Source organism: Mauremys reevesii, linkage group 1 (assembly GCF_016161935.1).
Source record: "Mauremys reevesii isolate NIE-2019 linkage group 1, ASM1616193v1, whole genome shotgun sequence".
NCBI lineage: Eukaryota > Metazoa > Chordata > Testudines > Geoemydidae > Mauremys > Mauremys reevesii.
The window spans coordinates 290,146,757-290,170,167 of record NC_052623.1 but is presented as its reverse complement, the minus strand read 5'-3'; the positions used below and the strand labels follow the sequence as shown (position 1 = coordinate 290,170,167).

The 23,411-nt window shown below is 45.3% G+C and overlaps 1 protein-coding gene across 3 annotated transcripts in view; it reads left to right on the top strand.

Moving 5' to 3' along the window:
* Window positions 1-23,411, top strand: part of NAV3 (neuron navigator 3) — an 862,925-nt gene that overhangs the window by 760,555 nt on the left and 78,959 nt on the right. For all 3 annotated transcript variants that reach the window (XM_039497831.1, XM_039497841.1, XM_039497851.1), the window contains 2 exons: window positions 11,728-11,796; window positions 14,781-14,919. In XM_039497831.1, coding sequence (XP_039353765.1) covers window positions 11,728-11,796; window positions 14,781-14,919 — 208 coding nt within the window. The remainder of the gene's footprint in view (window positions 1-11,727; window positions 11,797-14,780; window positions 14,920-23,411) is intronic.

Here is a 23,411-nt window from a genome sequence, read left to right as displayed (position 1 = left end):
GGGAATGAAATTCCATGCTTCCTTCATGGCCTTCCCACATCTCCTCTGCAGTCACAGAGGGGAAAATTTTAGCTACGTGCCCTTTCCCTTTCACCCCCAATGCCAAGGGCTAGTAGCAACTTACTATTCCAAAGAGAAGGAAATATGCTTTTCTGACATTCCCATTGTCATTCTTGCTAGTAACAACCCTGTAAGAGACCTGATTAGTGGGCACAACATATGGATATGGGAGAATCCAAACTAAACACATTTCAGACAATCTTCACTTGCTTTGCTCAGTATCTGTTAAACTTTCCAGAAATGGTGGATGGTCTTTTAAGCATTTCTAAATTGCTCATTACCTATTGGATATTTTTATAGCTTGGGAGAGTGATCTCATAGCACCAGATGGCAGATTGAAGAGCAGTTGCCTACATATCAAGGCAACTCTGTGAAAGAAAATGTTATGTTTAGCCTCGGTGGGATTTGATTTGATAGATGTCAGTAAACGTCAATTGCAGCTGACACACTGAAATCGACATTAAAAATTATCAATTGGTAACAGTCAGTGGGACTGCAGCCTTTCCTTCCCCCTCCCCCCTGCCCCCCGCACCCCTTGGGCCTGCAGTGAGCCGGTATCACCAGCTCTGCAGCCCCACTGTCACAGACCTGCTCCCTCATGACCATAACAAAAGAGCTGTGTATGTCTCCCTGCACTGCTGCGGGGCAGGTGACACCAATCCCTGCGGGCCTAAGGTGTGGGGAAGGCTGTGGTCCTGGCAGGGCAAAGCTGGGAACCCTGGGCAGGGCCGCGAGGCAGAGGACAAGTTCCCTGCCAAGGGGGAGGCCACCCTGCTGCTGAATGGTTCCTACCTGGCGACAGAGTCGTTCAGCAGTGGTGTGGCTTGTCGTCCTCCTTGCATTCGAGGCCCAGCATCTCTGCTCTGCCAGGACTGCAGCGTTCTCCATACCTTACACCTGCAGGATAGGGTGTCACCGGCTCAGCAGCAATTCAGGGAGCCTTCTGTGGCCCCGTTGTTCCAGACCCTCTCTCTCATTAGCTGGGAGTGCCAAGGGTCTCTGTTCTGTCCCACCAGGACCACAGACTTCCAGCCCTCTGCTGCAGACTGCAGGGTCCCCACACCTTGTGCCCAGTCTCTAGGGCCCTCTGCAGCCCTGCAGTCAGTGCTGCCCAAACCCTAATTCCTACCCAGCCCCTTCATTTTCAGCAATTATTAAAATAGTAAAAAATATAAACAAATCTTAAATTAAAATCAATTAATCATCAAAATTATAAATAAAAAAAAATGAAATCTGCCAAACCTAATTATGCTCAAATTTAAAACAGGCCTTACCAGGGAGTTTGGTGTATGTCTCTGTAAATGCATGCTTGATGTACCACTGTAAAACAGGTCACAAACACTTAAGGCCAGATCCTGGTCCCCACTTTGGCAGCACAAACCAGACGGAAATCTGGCTGCTCTGGCCCACTTGAGGATTCCTCCTATGTGGTGAGATCCTAAGGTGGCATAAGTCTTAATGCTACTTCCCACCCCTGTTTTGGATGTGCTGAGCATAACTCAAATGTAATGCAGGATTTGGATCCAAGTGCTGTTATTGAGGTTAGAAGTCTTTGATGAAAATCATAGACTCATAGCTTTAAAGCCAGAAAGGACCATCATGATCATCTACTATGACCACTTGCGCATTGCAGGCCACAGAACCTCACCCACCCACTCCTGTAATAGATGCCAAACCTCTGGCTGAGTCACGATTTAAAGACTTCAAGTTACAGAGATTCCACCATTTTACACATTTACACTGTGCAGCCCCATGCTGCACAGAAAGGGGAAAACTCCCCAGAGTCTCTGTCAATCTGACTGGGGGAAAATTCCTTCCTGACCCAAAACAAGGCAATCAGTTAGACCCTGAGAATTTGGGCAAGACCCACCAGCCAGACACATGGGAAAGAATTCTCTGTAGTAATTCAGAGCCCTCCCCATCTAGTGTCCCATCACCAGCCCTTGGAAATATTTGTTGCTAGCCGTCGCAGATCAGCTACATGCCATTGTATGCAGTCTCATCATACCATCCTCTCCATAAACTTATCAAACTCAGTCTTGAAGATAGTTAGGTTTTTGCCCCCTCTGCTCCCCTTGGAAGGCTGTTGCAGAACTTCACTCCTCTGATGGTTAGAAACCTTCATTTAATTTCAAGCCTAAACTTGTTGATGACCAGTTTATATTCCTTTGTTCTTGTGTCCACACTGGCACTTAACTTAAATAACTCCTCTCCTTCCTGGTATTTGTCCCTCTGATGTATTTATAGAGAGCAATCATATCTCCTTTCTGCCACCTTTTGGTTAGGCTAAACAAGACAAGCTCTCTGAGTCTCTTCTATAAGGTAGGTTTTCCATTCCTCTGATCATCCTAGTAGCCCTTCTCTGCACCTCTTCCAGTGTGAATTCATCTTTCTTAAACATGGGATACCAGAATTGCACACAGTATTCCAGATAAGATCTCACCAGTGCCTTGTATAATGGTATTAACACTTCCCTGTCTCTGCTGGAAATACCTCACCTGATGCATGCACAACACAAAGATTTTGATGGACAATGTATTGTTTTTCCTCTAAAACTGAATGTATCCTAAGAAAGACAATTTATAGGCCAAGTACAATGATCAAATAGAAGGGGACTGAATCTGTTGCCTTATCAGTGGGAAGTGATGCTAAAAGGAATGTTTAGGAAGAAATGTCACCATCTGAAATGCAGTGAGGTTCGTGCCCCTTGTATAGATTTCAGTATAGTACAGGGGTGGGCAAACTACAGCCTGCGGGCCGGATTGGGTCCATCAGGGCTTTGGATCCAGCCTGCGGGATTGCCACCCCTGTGGCGCCGTGGGCCCCGCGCCACTCCCAGAAGCGGCCAGCACCACATTCCTGTGGCCCCTAGGGGTGGGGGTAGCAGATGGCTCTGTGCGCTGCCCTTGTCTGCAGGCACCACCCCCTGCAGCTCCCATTGGCTGGGAACGGGAAACCGTGGTCAATGGGAGCTTCGGGGGAGGTACCCCCAGTCGAAGGCAGAACGTGGAGCCCCCCTTCCCCCCAGGGGCTGCAGGAACATGGTGCCAGCTGCTTCCGGGAGCGGTGCAGGGCCAGGGCAGGCAGGGAGCCTGCCCTGGCTCCGGTGCACATTGCTGCCACCCCGGAGCCCACACCCCAAACTCCGTATGCACCCCGCACCCCAACCTCCTGCGCTGAGCCCCCTCCTGCACCCTGCCTGCACCCCAGCCCCCTGCCGCCCCCCGCCTGCATCTCAAACCCTCTCCTGAGCCCCTCCTGCATCCCAGCCCTCTGATGCACCACAGCCTGTACGCCAACCCCCTGCCCTGAGCCCCCTCGACACTCCACACCCCTCCTCCACCCCAACCCCTTGCTCCGAGCCCCTTCCTGCACACTGCACCCCCCCACACACACACCGGACTCTCTCCTGCACCCCAACCCCGTGACCCAGTTGTACATTCATGTCCCTGCATGCAATTTCCCCACCCAGATGTGGCCCTCGGGCCAAAAAGTTTGTCCACCACGGTATAGTAGGATAGCATGTGGTCCACCATTAGTAAAACTATTCTTTTCTTCACCATGATATTGACAATAGTCTGTCAAAAAGAGACTGATGAGTTGAATAGAGCACAAAGCTATTTTGCTTTCTCTAGCTGGGTTAGAGTGTCACTGTACTTGTTGCTCACTTCCTGGAATTTCTTGAGTCAGTGGTGGGCTAGTTTAATATCCCCGTATTAGATTCATTGCTTTTCCAGAAAGCAAAAAGGGACTTTTTTATGCTTTCATCATGAAACTGCCTGCATGAAATCAAGTTTGAACAAAGGAAAAATGAGACTTGCAAGAAATGCATCAACTGTGACAAAGCAGGGAATTGGATTCACCAGCGTAACCTTCCAACAGACCCTATAGCACATTGACTGGACTGTAGTTGCCTTTATAGGGCTGATGGTCTGCTTGTGAAAGGACTTTTTATTTGAAGCTTTAGGCCACTCTGGCTTGAGGTGCTTTCAAAAATTAATGAAATATACCAGGGTGGAGACAGATTCCAAACAATAGTGCAGTGATCAGTAGGGTTACCTGCCCTGAGCTAGCAAATTCAGGGCCTTTTATAATGCTCATATAAATAAAGACTAAGGAGTGGAAGGAACAATGACTATATCCTCTGCTTCCTACAGTGTTGCCTGACAGACCTTGAGTGCAAGTAGTGACATTTTCTGTAAAAGGACATGATAGATGATTATTTTTTAGGAATGCATTGAGCTAGCAAAACTTATCAGCACCACATCCACTCATCATACAGAAGGTAAAATCAGTCTGTACAAGACATGGGTTCCTGAAGTCCTCGTTACTAACAGAAGTCCTTAAATTACATTCAGTATTCAATACATACTTATTTATTGAGTGTCAAAACTTTGTTCAACAAAGTGCAGGACACAGAGGACATATTTTCTGGTCTGTAATTTTCTGCCATTACCTCCATCACTGACACAAAGAAAATGCACGTGTCTGCAGGTGTTAATTGCATAGGGTCTATTCAAGTGTTGTCTGGCTTGTTTAATAGACTTTTTGCCAGAGCTCTGGCAAAGGGAACTTTGTTCCCCTGCTACGTTGAGCAATGTCTGATCCCTTATCAAATATTTTAGTGAAAACACTTTTGTGTATGTGCTTAAAAATAGCTTTTTGTGATCATTAGTACAAGTCAATCTCAATCATTTGAATGTTCATGGAAAACAAACAGAAAAGTAGCATCAGCATATCTGAATATAAATTATTTTTAAATATGAGACAGTACATGTAGGAAAAATGTTTATAAATTCACCCAGCTCTGCAGTCTAATTGTATATGCACACTATTTTGACTTCAGACACCTCACTAATAGTCCACAGTATTTCCAAAACAATTGGGAGCTAGTCCCATCAATGAGAACCTTAAAAAGATTACTATACCAAGATCTGTCCACTGGTCAAGCACTGTTGAAACAAGGAGAAGAGTGATATTGAAAGCTAACTAATGGACATGTAACCAGTGTAGAGAGCAAGTTTTTCATTCATAGAATTCATGGAATGCGTCTGTGTTCAGGCAGTTGGTGCTTTTCATGGAGCATTTGGATTTATGAAGTATTAATAGACTGCCTTCTGTGATAAGAGGAGACAATTCAGAAGAGATGGTCTCCACTTAAGTAGAAGGTTTAGCTTCAAAACTGGCTGGAATTAAACAGAATTCTCTTTTAGCCATCTGAAATAATCTGTTAGGCACATCTAACTTACAAAACAAGGCACAAAACTGAATTGTTCTGAAACAAAAGGAGAAACATTAGGAATATTTGTGCACAGAAGTGTCTTTACACAGCTTCAAGGAACATGGGAAATAAACTTTTGGATGGAGATTATAACCTGGTGAGTATGACTGAAATCTTGGAATAATTCTTAGAACTGAAAGGTAAGTATAGATAAATATTCTCACACACACACACACACACACACACACACACACAAAATAACAACAAAACCCCATAGCTATGTTAAAAGACCATTATTATGGGTGCACAGTCAAGCACTGAAAACTTAGGAAATGCCATAATTAAGTTTTTCCGTGCAACTTTAATTCTGCCCCTTTTGCATATGCATTATGATAGTTATTATTTACACAATCACATAATATCTTTCCACAGGACCCCTGCCTCATTTTCTCCATGTTGTTCAATGTGTGGCACTAGGCCTCATTTACTATACACTATTCAAATCCTACTCTGAAGACTGAACTATTAGGTTCCCCATTGGATTTTCTATAATGCTCATCACTATAGTATCTGAGTATGTCGCATATATTAATTTATTTCCACAACTGCCCTGTAAGATGAAGGGTGGTGGTATTCCCATTTTACAGATGGAGAATAAAGGCACAGAGAGAGTAAGGTCAAAAGCATCTGCTCATATTGAGTGCCCAATCTGAGACAGCCTAGAATCTCATTTGTCAGAGTACTTAGCAATATATAGCACTTTTAATTTTCAAAGCACAGCTGTGAGAGCTCTGTGTTTCTGCAGGTCAGACCTCAGGGTCTCAAGTGAGGCACCTAAAGAATGAGGAATGCACAATTAATGTTTGAAAAGCTTGGTTTAAGTGGTTTAACTAGCATCACTGTGTAGAGGCAAAGATAGAATCCAGTTCCAGGGGTGGCAGGTTTGTATAATTTTTGTTTGTGCCCAGAATGGGTCCAAGTCCCGCTTCCACCACACTTGCCTAAGGCTCTGGGAGGGAATTTGGGTGCGGGATGGATGCAGGCTCTGGGTGGGAGTTTGGGTGCTGGGTGCAGGCTCTGGGCTGGGGCAGGGGGTTGGGGTGCAGGAGGGGGTGCAGGCTCTGGGAGGGAGTTTGGGTGTGGGAGAGGGTTTAGGGTGCGGGCTCTAGGCTGGGACAGGGGGTTGGGCTTCAAGAAAGGGTGAGGGGGGGCAGCTCTGGGAGGGAGTTTGGGTGTGGGGTGCGGGCTCTGGACTGGGGTAGGGGGTTGGGGTGTGGGAGAGGGTGAGGGGTGTGGCACTTACCTGAGGCGGCTCCTGAAAGGGACCCTCACATTCTTCTGGCAGCGGCTCCTAGGCGGGGGTGGGGGGGCTGGGGATTGTCCATGTGCCGCTGCCTGCAGGCATTGCCCCTGCAGCTCCCATTGGCTGCAGTTCCCGGCCAAAGGGAGCTGTGGAGTTGGCACTCAGGGTCGGGGCAGCACATAGAGACACACACCCCTGCCCCCGGGACTGCAGGGACGTGCTGGCCACTTCTGGGAGCAGTGCGGAGCGAGGATGGGCAGGAAGCCACCTAAGCCCCAGTGTGCTGCCAGTGATGGCAGCGGAGGCCAAGGGTCCCCGGGTCCTTTTAAATCACCCGGGGGGGTTGCAGGCGGTGCTGGGAGATGCTCTGGGGGAGGCGCGTGGGGGTGGAAGTAGGGCTGGGGGAGAGACCCAGCCCTGAACATTGGTGGAGATGGGCCCCCGGGCCCTGAATATTCCTGGAGCACAGGCACCACAGACCCATATAACTCGCTGCCCCTGTCCAGTTCTGAAGGGCAGCTGAAAGCATCCTTTTTTCTCCTGCAGTCCCCTGCCTCTTTCACTACCTGCCTGTCAACTTATGCAGTAAATGAAGCAGAGTCCTTTACAATAAAATCCCAATTCATCACCACCTCTATTCCGTCCAGTGCACTGAATGAGGCAGTGGTAGTTGTGAAAAAATGTAATTAAAGACTAGGTCACAATGCATATGTGCAGGGGGGTGCAAATTAAGATTACACAGGTGACCTTAATTCTGGCATTTGCTAATTTTTGAGTGCTTGACTTTGCAACTCAAATAATAATAATAATAATAATTAATAATGTTTAAGAACATTAATAATAATGTTTTTAACATAGCTATTTTGTATGTAATTTTCTAGTTTTTTCTAAAAAACAAATGGGGAAAAAACAAGAAAAAAAACACATTGGTAATCATCAGGGTTGGAACCTGTAGTTCCTCTACACAGACTTCAGCCACTTGAGCTAACAGAGTAACTGACAGCAGTAATATTTTATTATCTTCTGTGTGGACCAGCAGTAAAGAGGGATGAGACACGTTGTGCTATTGGGTTTCACAGATCTTTGCAGACAGCAGAAAAATGATGGCAACTCAGAAATCTTGGGTTCCATTCCAGGCTCTAGAGTGGATTGTGTTTAGGGGGCACACTCTCTTCTAACCATTCCCCAGAAGCATGTCCCCTCTACCCTGTCCCTGCCCCAGTCCTGTCACTTCCCCATTCCTGGCACTTCACCCTGCCTCATTCTCCTCATCTAGCCAATCACAGTCTCCTTGCCCAGTAAGTCAGTTTCACCCTCCAGACTCCCAGGCCCAGTCTCCTTGCCCAGCCATTCCAAGTACCTGGGGCTGGCCCACAGCTCCTTGTCCACAATTTCTTTACCCAGCCAGTCCCAATTCCCCACTTCTGGTTCCTCATCAGAACTCTCTCTCTTCCTGTCCCTGGCCTCAAGTTACACACCTCCCCATCTGTTTCTCATCACTGCTGGCTTCAAGTCCCAATTTCTCAAGCTTCTCATCAAATGTCAATGTTCCCCCATTCCTTACGGCTCCTGTTCTAGTTTCTTTGCCCTGCCACTCCCAGTTCTACTTCCGCTCCCTGCTACTTTGTCAAATCTGCCTTGCCAACTGTCCTTCCCCATGCCCAACTAGTTCTCAGTCCCAGTCTCCTTGCCCCGTCAAGCCCAATTTTCCCCTGACTCGGCATCCAATCACAATCTCCCCCAACCTACTCTCTCCCAATCCCCTCATTTCCCTCCCCAGCTCTCAGTCCCAGTCTCTCTTGTCCATCCAGTTACAGCCCCCACTCCCAGTTTAAGCTCCCAGTTTAAGTTTACTCCTCTGAACTGCAGTCCCAGTCTCCTTGCCCAGCCAGTCTCATTCTCCCTACAACTCCCCATCCCAGATTCCCTCTCCCACTCCCCACCAATCTTCAGTTTCTGCCACATACTGCCCCATTGGGCGCTTCATTCAAATCAGGCAGCTTAATTCTCCAGGCTGCCTGGGCCATCAGGTGGATCACTGAGGGCACAGGACAGAGAGTCTCCCTGCTCTCAGCTCAGCTGCCCCAGATCTGGACCTAGCATGGCCCACAGTAGTCCAGAGCTGCATTCCAGGTAATATCTTACTCAGCCCTAAGTGGAAACATGACCAGTGCATACAGAATGTTTGGGGAATTTAGCTGTCAAAATCTAAGAATTCTTGATACGTGAAATGGGAACAGCGAACTGCAGCCACTAGGAGCTGCAGGGGGCCGTGACTGCAGAGAATCAACATAAACAAATATCTCATGGCCCACCAGCAGATTACCCTGATGAGCCGCGTGCCGAAGCTTGCCGACTCCTGGCTTATAATTGGCTACATTTTCATGAGGACAGAAAAAGGCACATCCTTTATACAAAGGCCATCCCCTTGCCAAATGTCAAGTTCCTGCACCAAAGCATGGGAGTGGAAGAAATTTTCAAAAAGGTCACCACAGTTTTTTAATATAGACAAAACACTATTTTTCCCCCAACTCTCATTGTAAGAAACAGCTGAATGGTCTTGGCTAAAGTTCCCCCCCTCCCCCACCTCCCCACACCACTCCCCAAAAAATCAGCCTAAGACAGACATCTGGCATGAAAACTTTCAGTCCAAACAATTATAGTTAGACAAAGTTACAAGCAGCTGAAAACATGATCTTATGTGGGAAGTATCAGGTAACCTTAGCTAGTAATAGATAGTGCTACCAACCACTTTTATAATTATGCAGGAGAGAGAGAAAGGAAAAAATAGATAAAAGACTTATACAATATGTCAGAAGCCTCTAAAATGCTCCTGAGTTTGACAGCGAACAGTGTATTGAAGGATAAAAGTAATTAGGACCAGAAGTTACAATGTGTATCTGCTGCCAACCACCAGGAATAGACGAGAGGTAAAAGGAAATATCCTTGGACCAGTGTTCAAGGCTGTATGATCTTTCTACAGGGTAATACACTCATCATGGGGCTTGACTACACTTGCAGATTTAGAGCACTTTGAGTTAAACCAGCCTTCGTAGAGCGCAGTAGGGAAAGTTCTGCAGTCTGTCCACACCGAGAGCTTCAAGTGCACTGACATGGCCACATTTGTGGCACTGGCAGCGGCATTGGGAGTGGTACATTATGGGCAGCTATCCCAGCATGCAAGTGACTACAACATGATTTTCAAATGGTGGGTGGAGTGTGACAGGGAGTGTGTTGTGTGTATGTGGGGGAGAGAGAGTGGGTTTTGGGGGGCTGAGAGCATGTCAGCATGCTGTCTTGTAAGTTCAGACAGCAGCAGACCTACCCCGCCCCTCCGTCTCTCTCTCTCACACACATCATTCCACAGTAATGGCTTCCATGCTAGCTGTCAGAAACGGAGCTTTGAAAGGGTATTTCCGCATTCCTACAGGAGTTCAAAACAATGACTAGAGTGGCCACTTGACTTAAGGGGACGTTTCCGGAGGCTGATCAGAGTGCAGTAACGCAACACCTTGTTCACAGTGACACCCGAGCGTTGTAGCCAAAGTGCAGCAAACGTTATTCCTCTCGCCGAGGTGGAGTACCAGCAGCGCTTTAGCCTCGGAGTCAGAGCGTTCTACGTGCCTTGCCAGTGTGGACAGGTAGTGAGCTAGTGCGCCCGGGGCTCCTTTATTGCACTGTAACTCACAAGTGTAGGCACGTTCATGGTCTTTACTCAGACGTTTGCTTGATAATAGCTACAGCTAAACATTTACTATCAATGAGAATCCTAAATTACACACAGGACAACTTAATTATCCTGAAATGAGATAACCTAAGCCTTAGAGAAGCCATATTAGATCTATTTCTTACTGATAGGGGGGTAATGTCTGAGAATCTGAAATAACAATGGTAGTATTATAGTAAGAGAAGTGATGCAGTTACATGAACATTATAAAAGTAGTCTGGACAGTGCACTAAAATGCACTCGAAAACAATCTTCCACTGCCAGGAAGGATGACTTACATGACTTAGTTTGTAGGGTTTTTCCATCTCTAATATTTCTGAATCTGCTGTATGATGCAAAACATTACATCTTTCAACATAATTAGCTTAATGGACTATCCTCAGCAGAATTTCAGATGGAAAGAAGGCCTAGGACACTTCTGTGTGTGCTTCTAGTTCAATTTCAGCATACTGTGAATAACCGGACTTGGAGACATTCCAAAGGAAAGATGCTGAAACAACCCAATACCAACAAATAACTACGATGGTATGAGTGGAACAAAAAATAAAATCAAATCAAATAATTGGGACTGAGCATAGGCAGAAGTGTTTCCAGAGTTTACCAATCCACTGAGTGAGTCTTCGTGAAAAGTGTGAAACATCACCAAGAAGCCATAGGAGAGTGAAAACATGATCTGAAAGATTAATTCTGCCAAGGCACTTGAGCTGTAGAATACAGAGATTTTGTGATTTTGTAGATTTTGTGTACAAGCTTCAGTTACGTAGTTTAAAAACTGAGATAAATTAGAAGATTTGAACCTTCTTCCTGAAATGTTTATGGCGACATCCTCAACTCAGGATTAAAGGTGTAAAGAAAAGAGAAAAGTAGAGTTAAAGATTGAAAAAATATTGTTGCGAGTTATCCAGCTCTGAGAAATACTGTAAGTCAGGTTTAATAAAATGGGTGTGTGTTATTCTTAGTATTTTATACTCAAACATGGTGCCTGTGACAGTATACAACACATCAATATCACATCCTGCTTCTGATTGTATTTGCCATGGCAGACTGCCCTTGATAATATCTAACTATAATTAAAGGTACTTCCATTTATCATGCTTGACAGCACTACAAACAGTATATGCCTATGTTACAAGTAGTATTTGAATAATGGCTTTTATAGGCTGTGCAGCTCCCTGTCTATCACATTAGACAATGCTAAAAGGGTGAAAAGGCAGTAGGTATAAATAATTAGTGGAAACCAATAGAATTCCTAGTAAGGCATGTGTAAAAAAGTCTCTCTGGGGCACCTCTCTAGCTGGATTGGGGCCCCTTGCCATGCTCCATTACCACCACCACAGGCTCAGCCCACTCCAGGCCCAAGCCTTTTAGTTTTTGCAGTGGGCACTACCCTTACAGACCATCTTGCTTTGTTCACAGGTGGGGAACAGCAAAAGTTCAAATTCAACAGAGAACAAGCCCCTTTTGGAATCAACAAAAAGAGACAAGGTCAGTGGCACCCCCTATCTTCAGGGGTGCCTCCATAGCAGCTTTACTGCAGTCCTTCTGGACAGGTAGCTAAAGGAGTCTCCCCCTGCTGGGCTTGCCCCTGGTTTCACAGACTCTTCACAGACTTCACAGGAAGTCTCTGGCATTGGGTTCCTTCTGCTGCTTCAAGAGTCACAGTCTTCTCAGCACTTCCCCCTTACGGATAGCAGCTTCCTCCTTTTAAAGCGGGCGGTCTCCTTTAGTACACAGAGCCTCCTTTGCCCCTTCCCTGTCACTTTGGGGTTTATGCAGCATGTTTTTAGAATCAATCAGATATGGAACTGCATTCTTAAATCGTGTTTACTGTCTATGACATGGCAATGGTGCAGAAGCTCTATTTATTTGTAGCCATTATACTGAATACCAGAAAGTGCAGTATTGTAGTCTGCTCTCGCCCTTCTGAAATAAGTTTCTTTTGCCACTGAGGTCATGTACTAAATTTGAGTCTCTACTGTTGCAGTATTCAAAGAAATGGTCTCTGAGGTTGCTAGGATACCAACTAGTGCACTGAACTTTCTGACCAGTCATGGCACACTTCATACCGATCTCCTCAACATCTAGATTATTTGTAGCTGCTACTGTCACATTCCAAAGCCTTCAGTGTACTAATGAATATGTGGGTTTAACCCTCCGTAGATGCACATGTAAAACAAGGATTCTCAGATGTTTCCATTGTTTTCCCTGCTCTAATATTAGCAATAGTATAGGTCCCCAGTGTCCAGCTTTATTCAACCTGTTATTAGGAGCTCAAGTTTTTCATATATTTGGATGCAAACTCTAGGACTTACAGCATCTGCCTTGTACAACTCTGGGAGTCTATAGGCCTCTGACATAAAATTTCAGTATTAAACGTTAAGTGATAGACTGAATTTTTCACACTCACTGGACTGGCTGGCTCCTATATTAAAGAATAAAACTGCTGAGGGAATGATCCAGACGTAGATTAATAAGGGAACGCAGGCCAAGATGGAAGTTTGTTGGCTGAACTCTGCAGAGAGCCTGTCATATTGCCTGTCTTCTCAAACTAGTACTACTAATCTCTCATTTATGGAGGCATATAAAACGTAACTTCATGTCCTTTTCTTGGTAGCATGATACTAGCAGCGATATGAAATAGTTTATTGGGAATTCAGGTAGTAGCAGGCACTACTTTTCTCTGTTCTGTGGTAGTTTTGTACTTGCTAACATTCATCTGGAAGATCTGAATTTCTCCTAATCTCCTTAACTCCCCCATTCTGCCCTGTATGGGTTTTTCCCCCTAGGATGCAAAACTCAGGATCAGATTGTAACACTACAGAGAGATACTCAGGTGGAGTAGGGGCCAGGAAATGCTGCAAGATTCCTGGAGTCTGTTGAGGGGAGTGGCTCCTCCTCCTCCTCTGGGTCTGTGGGCGGCCAATCCGCCCCTCTATGTCTCCGGGGGTCGCCTGAGGTGAGGAATCAACAGGGCGATAGGAGACATGAGCTCAGGCCTGTGGTCAGGGCTGAACAACAAACACAGAGCCCCAAGCCCTGGTCGGGGTGGGGCAGCAAAGACTACTGAGTATGCTCAGGCCTGTACTCAGGCTGGGCAGCAAACAATCAGCCTAGGCTCTGGTTCAGAGCGGGGCAGTAAGCAAAGTCACTCAGCTCCAACCTGCACTCAGATGGGGCTGCAAACAAAGTCAGTTAACTCAGCTTCAGCCAGCCTGAGGGAGGGGGAGACTGCCACTCAGTGCTTGGGTGGCAGAGGGGACGCAGGCCCTCCCACTCCACTGCGTCCTGGCCCAGGGCCCTAAGGGTGGCAGAGGGGTCTGCCATCGCATCAGTGGGGATCCAAGCTGCAACACGCTGACTCATCCTCTGCCAGCGTTGCAGCCAGACAGGGGTCTACTACCCCTGGGCCACTTCCACACTCCCCGTCCAAGGGTACCTGCAGGTCTGGTGAGGTAAGCTGATTGGCAGGGGGCCTCAATTGCCAGCAGAAGCTCTGTTGGGGTTGGGCCAGCCGGCAGTCTCCTGCAGGGTCGGGTCGTCTTGGGTTCCGGGTGGTCTGGGCCAGTTGTCTGCATTCTGCGGGCCTGCAGCCACCTCCCAGCGCGAGTGCTCGGCCCATGTGGGGGTGGAGCCACCCTTTTCCTCTGTATCTGGGCAGCGCCAGTCCAGCTCACTACTGTTCCCCTCACTGAGTTTCCTCTGAATTCTTCTGTAAGGAAGTTGGGACTGGGGTTTTCCTAACTCCCTGTGCCCCAGCCTCTCCATGTTAAAAATAGGGCTTGTGTGAGAATATGCCATAGAGCTGTCATTGCCCTCTTCCATACCCGCTGCCCAGATCTCCTGAAGCAGAACGGACAATAGCAACAATAGTTTGTGTTTCTATGAAATGTATAACTTTTGTTCTCTAAGTAACCAGCTCCAGTGAATGTTTGATCAAAGAATCTTGGTCTGATGACACAGCACTCACCAGACAAAGACTGAGACAAGAAAACAGAGCTACTGGAAATATTGGCTGCCTAATTGACAGTTGATTAGGCTGGAGAAGAGAAATTTCCTTTATTTTTCTGTAGGCTGGAAATCCATAGGGTACTGCAAGCTGTTAATAATGTTTTGGCTACCAATACAGGTAGCTTTAATGGATTTCCCTGCCAGTGTACTGAATGTGATTGCAATGAAGCATGAAACAACCTCTTTTAATGACTTAGTCTAGTGCTTGCCCAGAGCTGATATTACATTTTTAAAAGACATCCTGGTCTCTCACTAATTGAACAGCTACCAATACACGTTTGAAAATGAGTGATTAATTAGAAATGTCTGAAAACTAATGCATATTTGTACATTAGCAAATATTACTTAATGTTCATTGTGTAAACCTCATGCAAAAAGGGTACTATAGAGACTATTGTTTTGAGGACATTTCTCGTCCTTTGGCTTTCAGTGAGTAAATAGATATCCTTCTTTTTCTACAGCTGGGATGACAGCAGCTCAGTTAGTAGTGGCCTCAGTGACACTCTTGATAACCTCAGCACGGATGACCTGAACACCACCTCATCTGTCAGCTCTTATTCCAATATTACTGCTTCTTCAAGAAAAAATGCTCACACTCAGGTAAGTAGCTTTTTATTGCTGCCTCTTACCATACCCTTTCAAGTGCATAGTACACCAGCAGGGCCAGATTAACCCATAGGCTAATAAGGCTGTAGCCTTAAACCCTACTATTTTTAGGCCCTACTGGTCAGGCAGGGGGTGCGGCCAGGCTGGGTGAGGAGGGGGAGTGAGTTTACTCACACAACCTTGCTGGAGCACTCCTGCCAGGACGAAAGGCAATGCCAGCACTGCAGGAACACACTGCCAAGTATCCGGTTAACACTGGTGATCGAACACTAAAAATCCGGTTACCACGGGAACCTGTGCCAGCCGTGGGTGTAGTTTGAGCAGGCACTGTCTCCTCCCCTCACCCAGCTCCCCTCACTCCCAATTTCTCTGGCTCTCTGCTTAGCTGTCAGGGAGGGAAGAAGCTCCCTTTGTCCCTCTCCTTGGCTGAGGCTGGCATGCAGCTCCAAGATGGAGAGGAAGAGGCAGTACCAGAGCAGTAGGGTGGGAAGCTTGCACAGAACCTGCACACATTCTAGCCAGCTCCAGCCAGAACTATTGCCTCTCCCATGTATAAGGGACGAATTCCCACACATTTGTAGGAAAAACAAAACAAAACATCCCATTCTGGATACCAGTACTTTAACTTTTACAGTATCTTCCATCGAGGGGTTTCAGATTTATAATGCACTAAAGAAATCCAATTTTTTTAAATTTATTTTTCTGTACTGGGATGCATAGGCAACCAAGTTCTTTCCTTATGCTCAGCTTAGTTCAATAGGCCAACACATCTTTATACTTTGAAGGGGTTGCAAAAGCACTGGAGGAAGTTCAACACACAATGTTGTAGATTTCTCCTTTCCCTCTCCTTCAAGGATTTTAAATCCACTTCTTAGAAGGCTATGATAGAAATACTGGCTGAATAGGCTAAAGGCAGGTTCTGTCCATCTGGTGGTTCTATAGCAGTTCAATCCATCATACAAGTACCTCACCTTTGATTTCTTTTGGGTTTCATTCCAAAAAGGTAAAGCTAAATAAACCTGAAGTTAGTCCTCGTTTTTCTGCCCCAACTCAAACTAACTTCTTTCCGAAGTGGAAAATGTTGGGTAAGCATGGACTGTGTGTGATTCAAGAAGGGAATGAGAACACGGGCCAATTCCTGCTGACAGTTATACCTGTGTAACCTTATTGACTTCAGGGAGAACAGATTTTTGCACAAGAATAAATTTTGGTCCCTTCTGCTTTTTCACACCTGGTATAAGCAGAATCTCATTCACTTTCCCCCCCCTAAACTCTGAGCACTTTAAGGGGAAAAAAAATAAGCAAGGTCTGCTTGATTTACATGTGCAAACAAAACAGGAAGCTCTCCCTTCCTCCTACACCAGCCTTAAACAAACACCAGACCTGATGTAACAAGGGTGTCACTACAGCAACCTTGGTTGGATTGTTCTTTTGAAACATCCTTAATGGTTCGTTTAAGATGCTGATTTTCAATGAAGTATTTTGGTTCAGGGGGGTGGAGAACACAACAGGGAATAGCTCTGTTTTTTCAACTGAAAGGCTTTAGATTAAGTTTGTTTAATATTTGTACAGTGATTCTGAAAAGCTAACATAGTACAGAAGTGCTAAATATTATGACTAGGCAACCATCTAAAGATATGTGTCCCTTCTAGCTGTAACCTTACAGAAAGCTTAAAACAAACGCAAACCGTAGTGGGCTGGTGCACACAGAAGTCATACTTAAAATACCTCATGTCAGAGATGCTGATCACACATTCTAGAATAGATAATACTTAGTCCTGCCAGGAGTGCAGGGAACCAGACTCTCGAGGTCACTTCCAGTCCTATGATTCTATTTATTCTAATTGTGGAAGAGTTTGGTGATAGAATGGCCTGATGTGGTGAATGACTGGAGATTAACTACACAAACTGAGTATCATCCCACAAATAATATTTGGGTTCAGTGTGAAAACAGTAATTCATTGTCCACAGCCAGTGCAACACTGGGAGGCAGCTTTCAGAGCAAGACAGCCTAAAATACAATGCCATCCAATGTAATTTTCCCACTACTACTTCCTCTACTGCAGTGGATTTTACACCTGAGTGGTTTTCTTTTACATAATAAAAGCTGTCTGCCTCCCAGACTGCAGTCAGAGTGAGACAGGGTATGTGGTATAGAGGCCATAGCTTGGGGAAAACACCTGCAGGGCTTGGCTTTGCACTGTGCCCTGCGGAGAGCTGAGGGTAGAAGCGCAAGGTTGAAAGAGGTGAGCAGGATGGGAAATGTTGCAGTGTTCATCCTCATACAGATGAGCACTCCACTACCTAGGAGGAAGGAGGCCTAAGAGAAGGACAGCGTAGCATCTCTCGTGCTACCTCTTACTCAGAAGTATCTGGTTGAGGAATTGAGTGTAGTGAGAGTAGAATAAACTTGTTAATTTTACATAAAAATATGTAAATATGTATGTAGATAAATGTTTGATGACTTCATACTTTCTTTTGCAATATGTAATTCATACTTAGGTCCTTCTCTCCCATTAGCCTTAGGCCCCTCAGAACCTTAATCTGGCCCAGTATACCAGGAAAGGTGTATTCAAACACAATACATACAAAGTATACAGCATGCTAGAAAAAATATCTTCAGTGGCAGTACATCCAAAACAAATGACATGATGAATATTGGACACGGTTTTCTATTCTATTTATTTTCAAGAAGCATTGCATTCCAGTAAACACAGTATGTGCTGTAGTTGAATCTGGAATATATGGATTTCTACTCACTGCATCTTACTCTGCTACAAATGGTACAATTTAAATTAATCCTATTTTCATCTGTCATGACATGTAACATATCAGGGAAGAAATTGTGGACTTTATAGCCATAGGGAAATTATTTTCCATCCACAGGAAGAAAGGAACGGGCAGAAGGAGACTGTTCTCCTGTCTCCTCCATGGGAAGAGATGAGCCAAGGGCGGGAGGTGAGAGCTTTTGTTTTGCCCACTCCCTTCCAGGAAGAGGGGGGGACCTTTGAGAATGTCAGGGACATGGACCTGTGGTCATCTTCTCTCCCCTAATCCAGACCTGCTGGGACAGCTACTCAACCCTCCTTTTCTCTTCCTGTGAGTGGTGTTTCACTGCTTCTTCTGGGTTCCCTAGCACAGGAGTCTGAGATCTTCCAAGATAAGGGCTCTAGTGGACTGCTGCTCCTGCTCAAACTGGGGCCACCTTCTTGCTCACTTGTGGCAAACAGTTGCTTCAATGCCTGCCTGTATGGTGGTATGGAACACCAGAGGCAGCTTTCTGTTCTTGGAGTGATAAAGCAGCACTAGCACCACAGTTGATAACTTTCACGCGGTAAATAAGTACCCCGACTTTCACAATAAGCCAAAAATCAAGCTAATCCCTAAGAACCCCAACACTCTATGTGACTAGATCCCCCTGGCGTGCAGTCTGGGACTGTGGTGGGTCTGCTGTGCACCCCTGACTCTCTCACACTCCTTGCCGGAATCTTATCAAAAAAAGATCTACAAGCCAAACAAGCTACAAGCCAAAAACTAGCCAAAAAGCAACTCACAAGCCAATTAAGCCAAAAACAAGCCCAAATTCTGTGTTTTTTCCTCAGATTTGGCATATCTGACTAGTACTCTCCTGCCTAGTACTCATTCACAGCCTGGCCCAGGCCCCCCTTGCAGCCAGCCCAAGACAACCTCCAGGCTTGTCATCCCCTAAGCTTGGCCTTGTTTGTGCAATTTTATATTTATTTTATTCATTTATTTCTTTCAAATTACAAACATTTAAATAAGCTGCTGTCCCAAGGTCTGAACACCATTAAACAAGTAGAAATTCCACAGTATCAAAATATTGTTCTCATAAACATCAATCAGCAGAATATAGGTAAAACCCCTTCCAGGAACACATCTCATTACCCCCCACATCTCCTCAGAGGCCCAAAAGAGCATGCAGAAGGTTAACAACTGCAGGCTCTTGCAGTGCGAAGAGGAAAATGAGTCCCACAGTTAAGGGGCCTTCTCAAAGAATGCACTGCCAGATGGCTCTTGTTTCTAGAGAGGGACCTCGAGTTTGAGCTCCTCAGCTGATCACAACTAAGACCACATGGCACAGGTATCTCAAGTAACCTGATCTCTGGGCTTTAAATGTCAACACTGACACTGTATTCTACCCAGACCCACTCATAAGCAGCCAATGCAGCTCAGTGAACTGGTTTGTGCTCTCAGCACGCTGCTCCACTTAATAAGTGAGCAGTTTTGTTCTGAGCTAACTTCAGTTTCGTTGTGTTCTCTAGATGTAGCCCTATGTAGAGATGCATGTGCTGCAGCTGGGAGCATGCTTCCCAGTGAAAGTAGACAAATACGCTAGCTCTGTTTTGAGATAGTGCACTAAAAATAGCAGTGTAGACAGGGTAGCACAGGTGGCAGCTTGGGCTAGCTGCCCAAGTACATACCCAGGTGGTCCAGAGAGGTTTGTAGTCTGGTGCCTCACCCATGCTATACCAGCCACACCACTCTTTTTAGTGCGTTAGCTCCAGCAGAGCTAGTGCGCATCTGTCTACCTGCACTGGGGAGCATGTGGCGTAGACATACCCTAAGCGCTCGTCTTAGCATGAGAAGATGCAACAAAGTCACATTGGGCATTGTTGCTACCAGTGGCAGGCCCAGAATAAGCCAGGCCTTTAAATTTCAGGCCTGTGGTGCAAAAGGTGGTCAGACCCCCTCTATCGGTGTGCCAATGTAATCATCCTCACTTCTTCCAGTTGTTCTCTCCCAACCTACCAGGGTTATCTCCATCTTCACAAGGCTGGGCTTCAGCCACTTAGGGCTTGTCGACATTACGCCGCAGTGGGGATTTCAGGGTGTGTATTGTAGAGTGCACCAAAGTGTTGTGATCCAATTGCCGTGTGTGGACGCTGATGGTGCAAATGAAAAGATACCTAGTTCATGTTAACATAGTCCTCTTTCAAACAGGCTATGTTCATATAGCTATTATGGCAGCTCTGCTCCAGGTGGGGAACATCTTCTGGCAACAAAGAGATAGTGGGCTCCTTGCTGCAATCAATGTACACTGGTGTAGTTAACATAAATGGGCTGCAACATAGGGAGGAAATCGGCCTGTTTTTTTTTTTAATGAAAGAGGATTAACAGTCACTTCATGGATGGAGGGGGGGGGCAAAAAACTTTTAAGAAAAGGATTTTGTTTAGCATTTTTGCAGATGATCCAAGTTGCTTTAAAAATGTATCTCTACATGTTTTTAAAAGTTTGTCTTTGAGAAAAGCTCTTGGAATATTACAGTCTCAGTAACATCATCATCAACAAAAACTCTCTGCTGAAGAATCCTGCAGTATTTGTGTGCATATTTGCTTGGGTTCTTTTCCCATCTTTTTTTTCTGCCAAAAGCAAATGCGAACATAGTCAAAACTTGCATTTTTTTTATGCCTCAAATATCATACATTTCAACAGCAGCTAATTATTACTATATGCTGTCACAGGGTACTCACTCATTGCAGGTGGAGTCTCCTCTTGGCTGTTCTGGGAATTGGCTCTCTTACAGGTCTGACACCTTCCCTTGCAGTTTCTCAACCTGTTGTCCTTTCTCTCACTCTGTGGCCCCTAAGTCACTACAGGAGCTACAGCTTCCTCTTCATGACTCGGCCCCCCAGCCAGGTCACTATGTGGTTTCGCCTGCCAGGGTATAGAGTCTCACTGCACCCATTGTCCAGGCAATGCCATTCTGTCAGTGGTTGGTAGGGGAAACCAGGCCAGCTCACTACTCCAGGTTCCACCCCAGGGACCCTACAACACACAGCCAATGTCTGCTCAGGCCCAGCTTTGCTGCTTTCTCCCTGGACTGCTTCCTATTCTGCTTCCCAGAGGTTTTCTGCTTCACCCTTCTCTTTTCTGGGTATGCCCTTTCCTCAGGGCCAGGCTCCCAGGATCCTATTCTTGTCCTGGCTCCCTACTTCCCTCTCTAATGCACAGAGATTGGCTGGAGACTTCCTCAGTGCCACGCCCTCTCTTTTCTCTCCCTCTCTCTTTTTTTTTTATGATGAAACAGACTTGCCTGAATAATCTGTAGCTGCCACCAACTGTAATTCCTCAATACGTAGCAGTTTATAGCCTCTCGCTCTGCTCTGTGTCTTTCAAGTAACGTAACAGCACCTTTCAAATAATACTCCATTCCCTTGGATGTTTTTACTATATCACATCATGTATTTTTTCCCCTTAAGATGTTTAAATGCCTTGAAAAGCTTTTCCCTTTCTTTTAAAAAGCCCCTGCATACCCAAAGAAGGTGATCTATTTTTCTTCCACCCTACAGAGCACACACATTCCATCTTTGTGCCTTTTTATTCAAAAAGGATTTTTGTTTGAGCCAAAATGGCCAGTTAGTTCCCTGAACAGAAGAATTTCATTAGTTCTATCTAGGCCCTGAAATATGTCACAATCCTCAAATCTAGAGCACAATTCAAAACATGATCTACCTCTTTTTCATTAATCCTTTATTTATTTATTTATTTATTTATTTATTTTGGCCATTCCTCTTTTAAATTTGTCTGTGCTAGGCTTTTAAATTCCTGTTTACTCAGGGATATCTCTGCATCAATCCTTCCATTTCTTACAGTGTTTTTAGCTGCTTTGTCTGCCATTTCGTTCCCTGTTATCCTAAAAAGCACTGGGATCCAAGCTGATGCTACATGTATCCCCATCTGTACTAAACTCTGTTATTAGAAATATAACTTCATTGATTAAATCACTTCTACATACTGTGACATCCTTTTTTATCACCATAAGGCTTGAGACTGAATGCGAAAAAATGACTGCTGCTTCTGCTGGTGTACATCCCAGATACAATTTCATGCTAGCATTACAGCTACATAGTCAGATATTCTTTTGGATGTATTAATTCACAATATTTGTATACAATATGCCATCCCTATTCTTCCTGCCTTTCTTTTTCTTTTTTGGACCCATCTGTATATCAAAACCAACTCCACTTTTCATCTGCAGACTGGCACACTTCATTTTTAATACCTACTGTCTCTTTTTTTACCCTTAAATTTATAAAATTAATCTAATGCCACATCTGGACATTTGACTTTCCATCCATAACTAATTTTCCCATAAGTAAAAATGTTGACTTCATTCAACTTTTCTTTGTTTTTCAACTGCTGCATCACACTTAACTCAAATGGTATGTGGAATTCTAACTTTTTGTGCTATAGTTTGCCTACCAAATTCCCAACAATCCTCATAAGTTTGTTTGGTACTTTCATCATTGCAGTTCCCAGTAACTTTGGCCCAGAAAGTTAGGTCCAGAAGTCAAACTGGTTTGGCATATGTTCTTAGTAATTAGTAAATAGTAGTTTCATTCGTAGCGTAAGTGGCATTTCACTAGAAGCTATCTGTAGCTCATATAAGTGTTGTAATAAACACAGCACAAGCAATTTGTACTGCCTGGCTTGTATTAAATCTAATTTTTTTAAGTTCTGATTGTGATGCTGACCCAAAAAGGTAGCAGCTGTACCCAATAACTGGTCTGATTAAGGCTCTGTATACCATCAACAATGTTTTCCTATCCATCCCCCACCCGCAAGTAGTCCCAGCAAGACTTTTAAGCAGGTTAATCCTTTCTTTACATTTATCTTTAACATAGTTTATTTGATCTTTCCAATGTAATTTAGCATCAAATATTACCCCTAAGAATTTTAACCTTTTAACTACACCTCTATCCCACTATAACGCGACCCGATATAACACAGGTTCGCATATAGCGCAGTAGCAGTGGGGCTCCGGCGGCACTTTAAAGGGTCCAGGGCTCCGGCTGCAGCGGGGCAGCCAGGGCCCTTTAAATCACTGCTGGAGCCCTGCCGCTGCTACCTCGGGGTTGCAGGAGTGGGGTTTAGGCAGTGCTTTAACGGGTCTGGGGCTCCAGCTGCTGCGGGGAGCCCTGGGCCCTTTAAATCACCTTTGGAGCCCTGCCACTGTAGAAAACATGCAAAATATTTAAATAAATGGTATTCTATTATTGTTTAACAGTGCATTAAATCACAATAAATTTTTTTAATCACTTGACAGCCGTACAATAAACCTTTATTTTTGTCATCACTAGTAGATCATCACCTATACCTTCTGCAGTGTTTATCATATTCTTTATAGAATGAAGCTGTGTCTACATGTTTTCCTGTGCTGATTGTCTCATCCTTCTCCGCCAGCTTCTGGGGTTGGGGTGGTCCACAGGAGCAGGGACAATGTGCCTCTGAGGCAGCTCAGGGAGACTCATAGCACCAGTGTGTGCGTGAAGTTCCCGCACCCTCATAGGCACCTCATCATGGGGAGGGGCATGGCCAGTGCTCCTACTTCCAGCTGAGCAGAGGGAGCCTGCTTCCAGCGCCTTCCCCAGCAACCCCCAGCTCTGTGGGTTGCCGCGCTCTCCCCTCCAAAGTTACCTGCCCAGGGGTGGAAGAGGGAGCTCTGTCCTTCTCCTGCTGCACC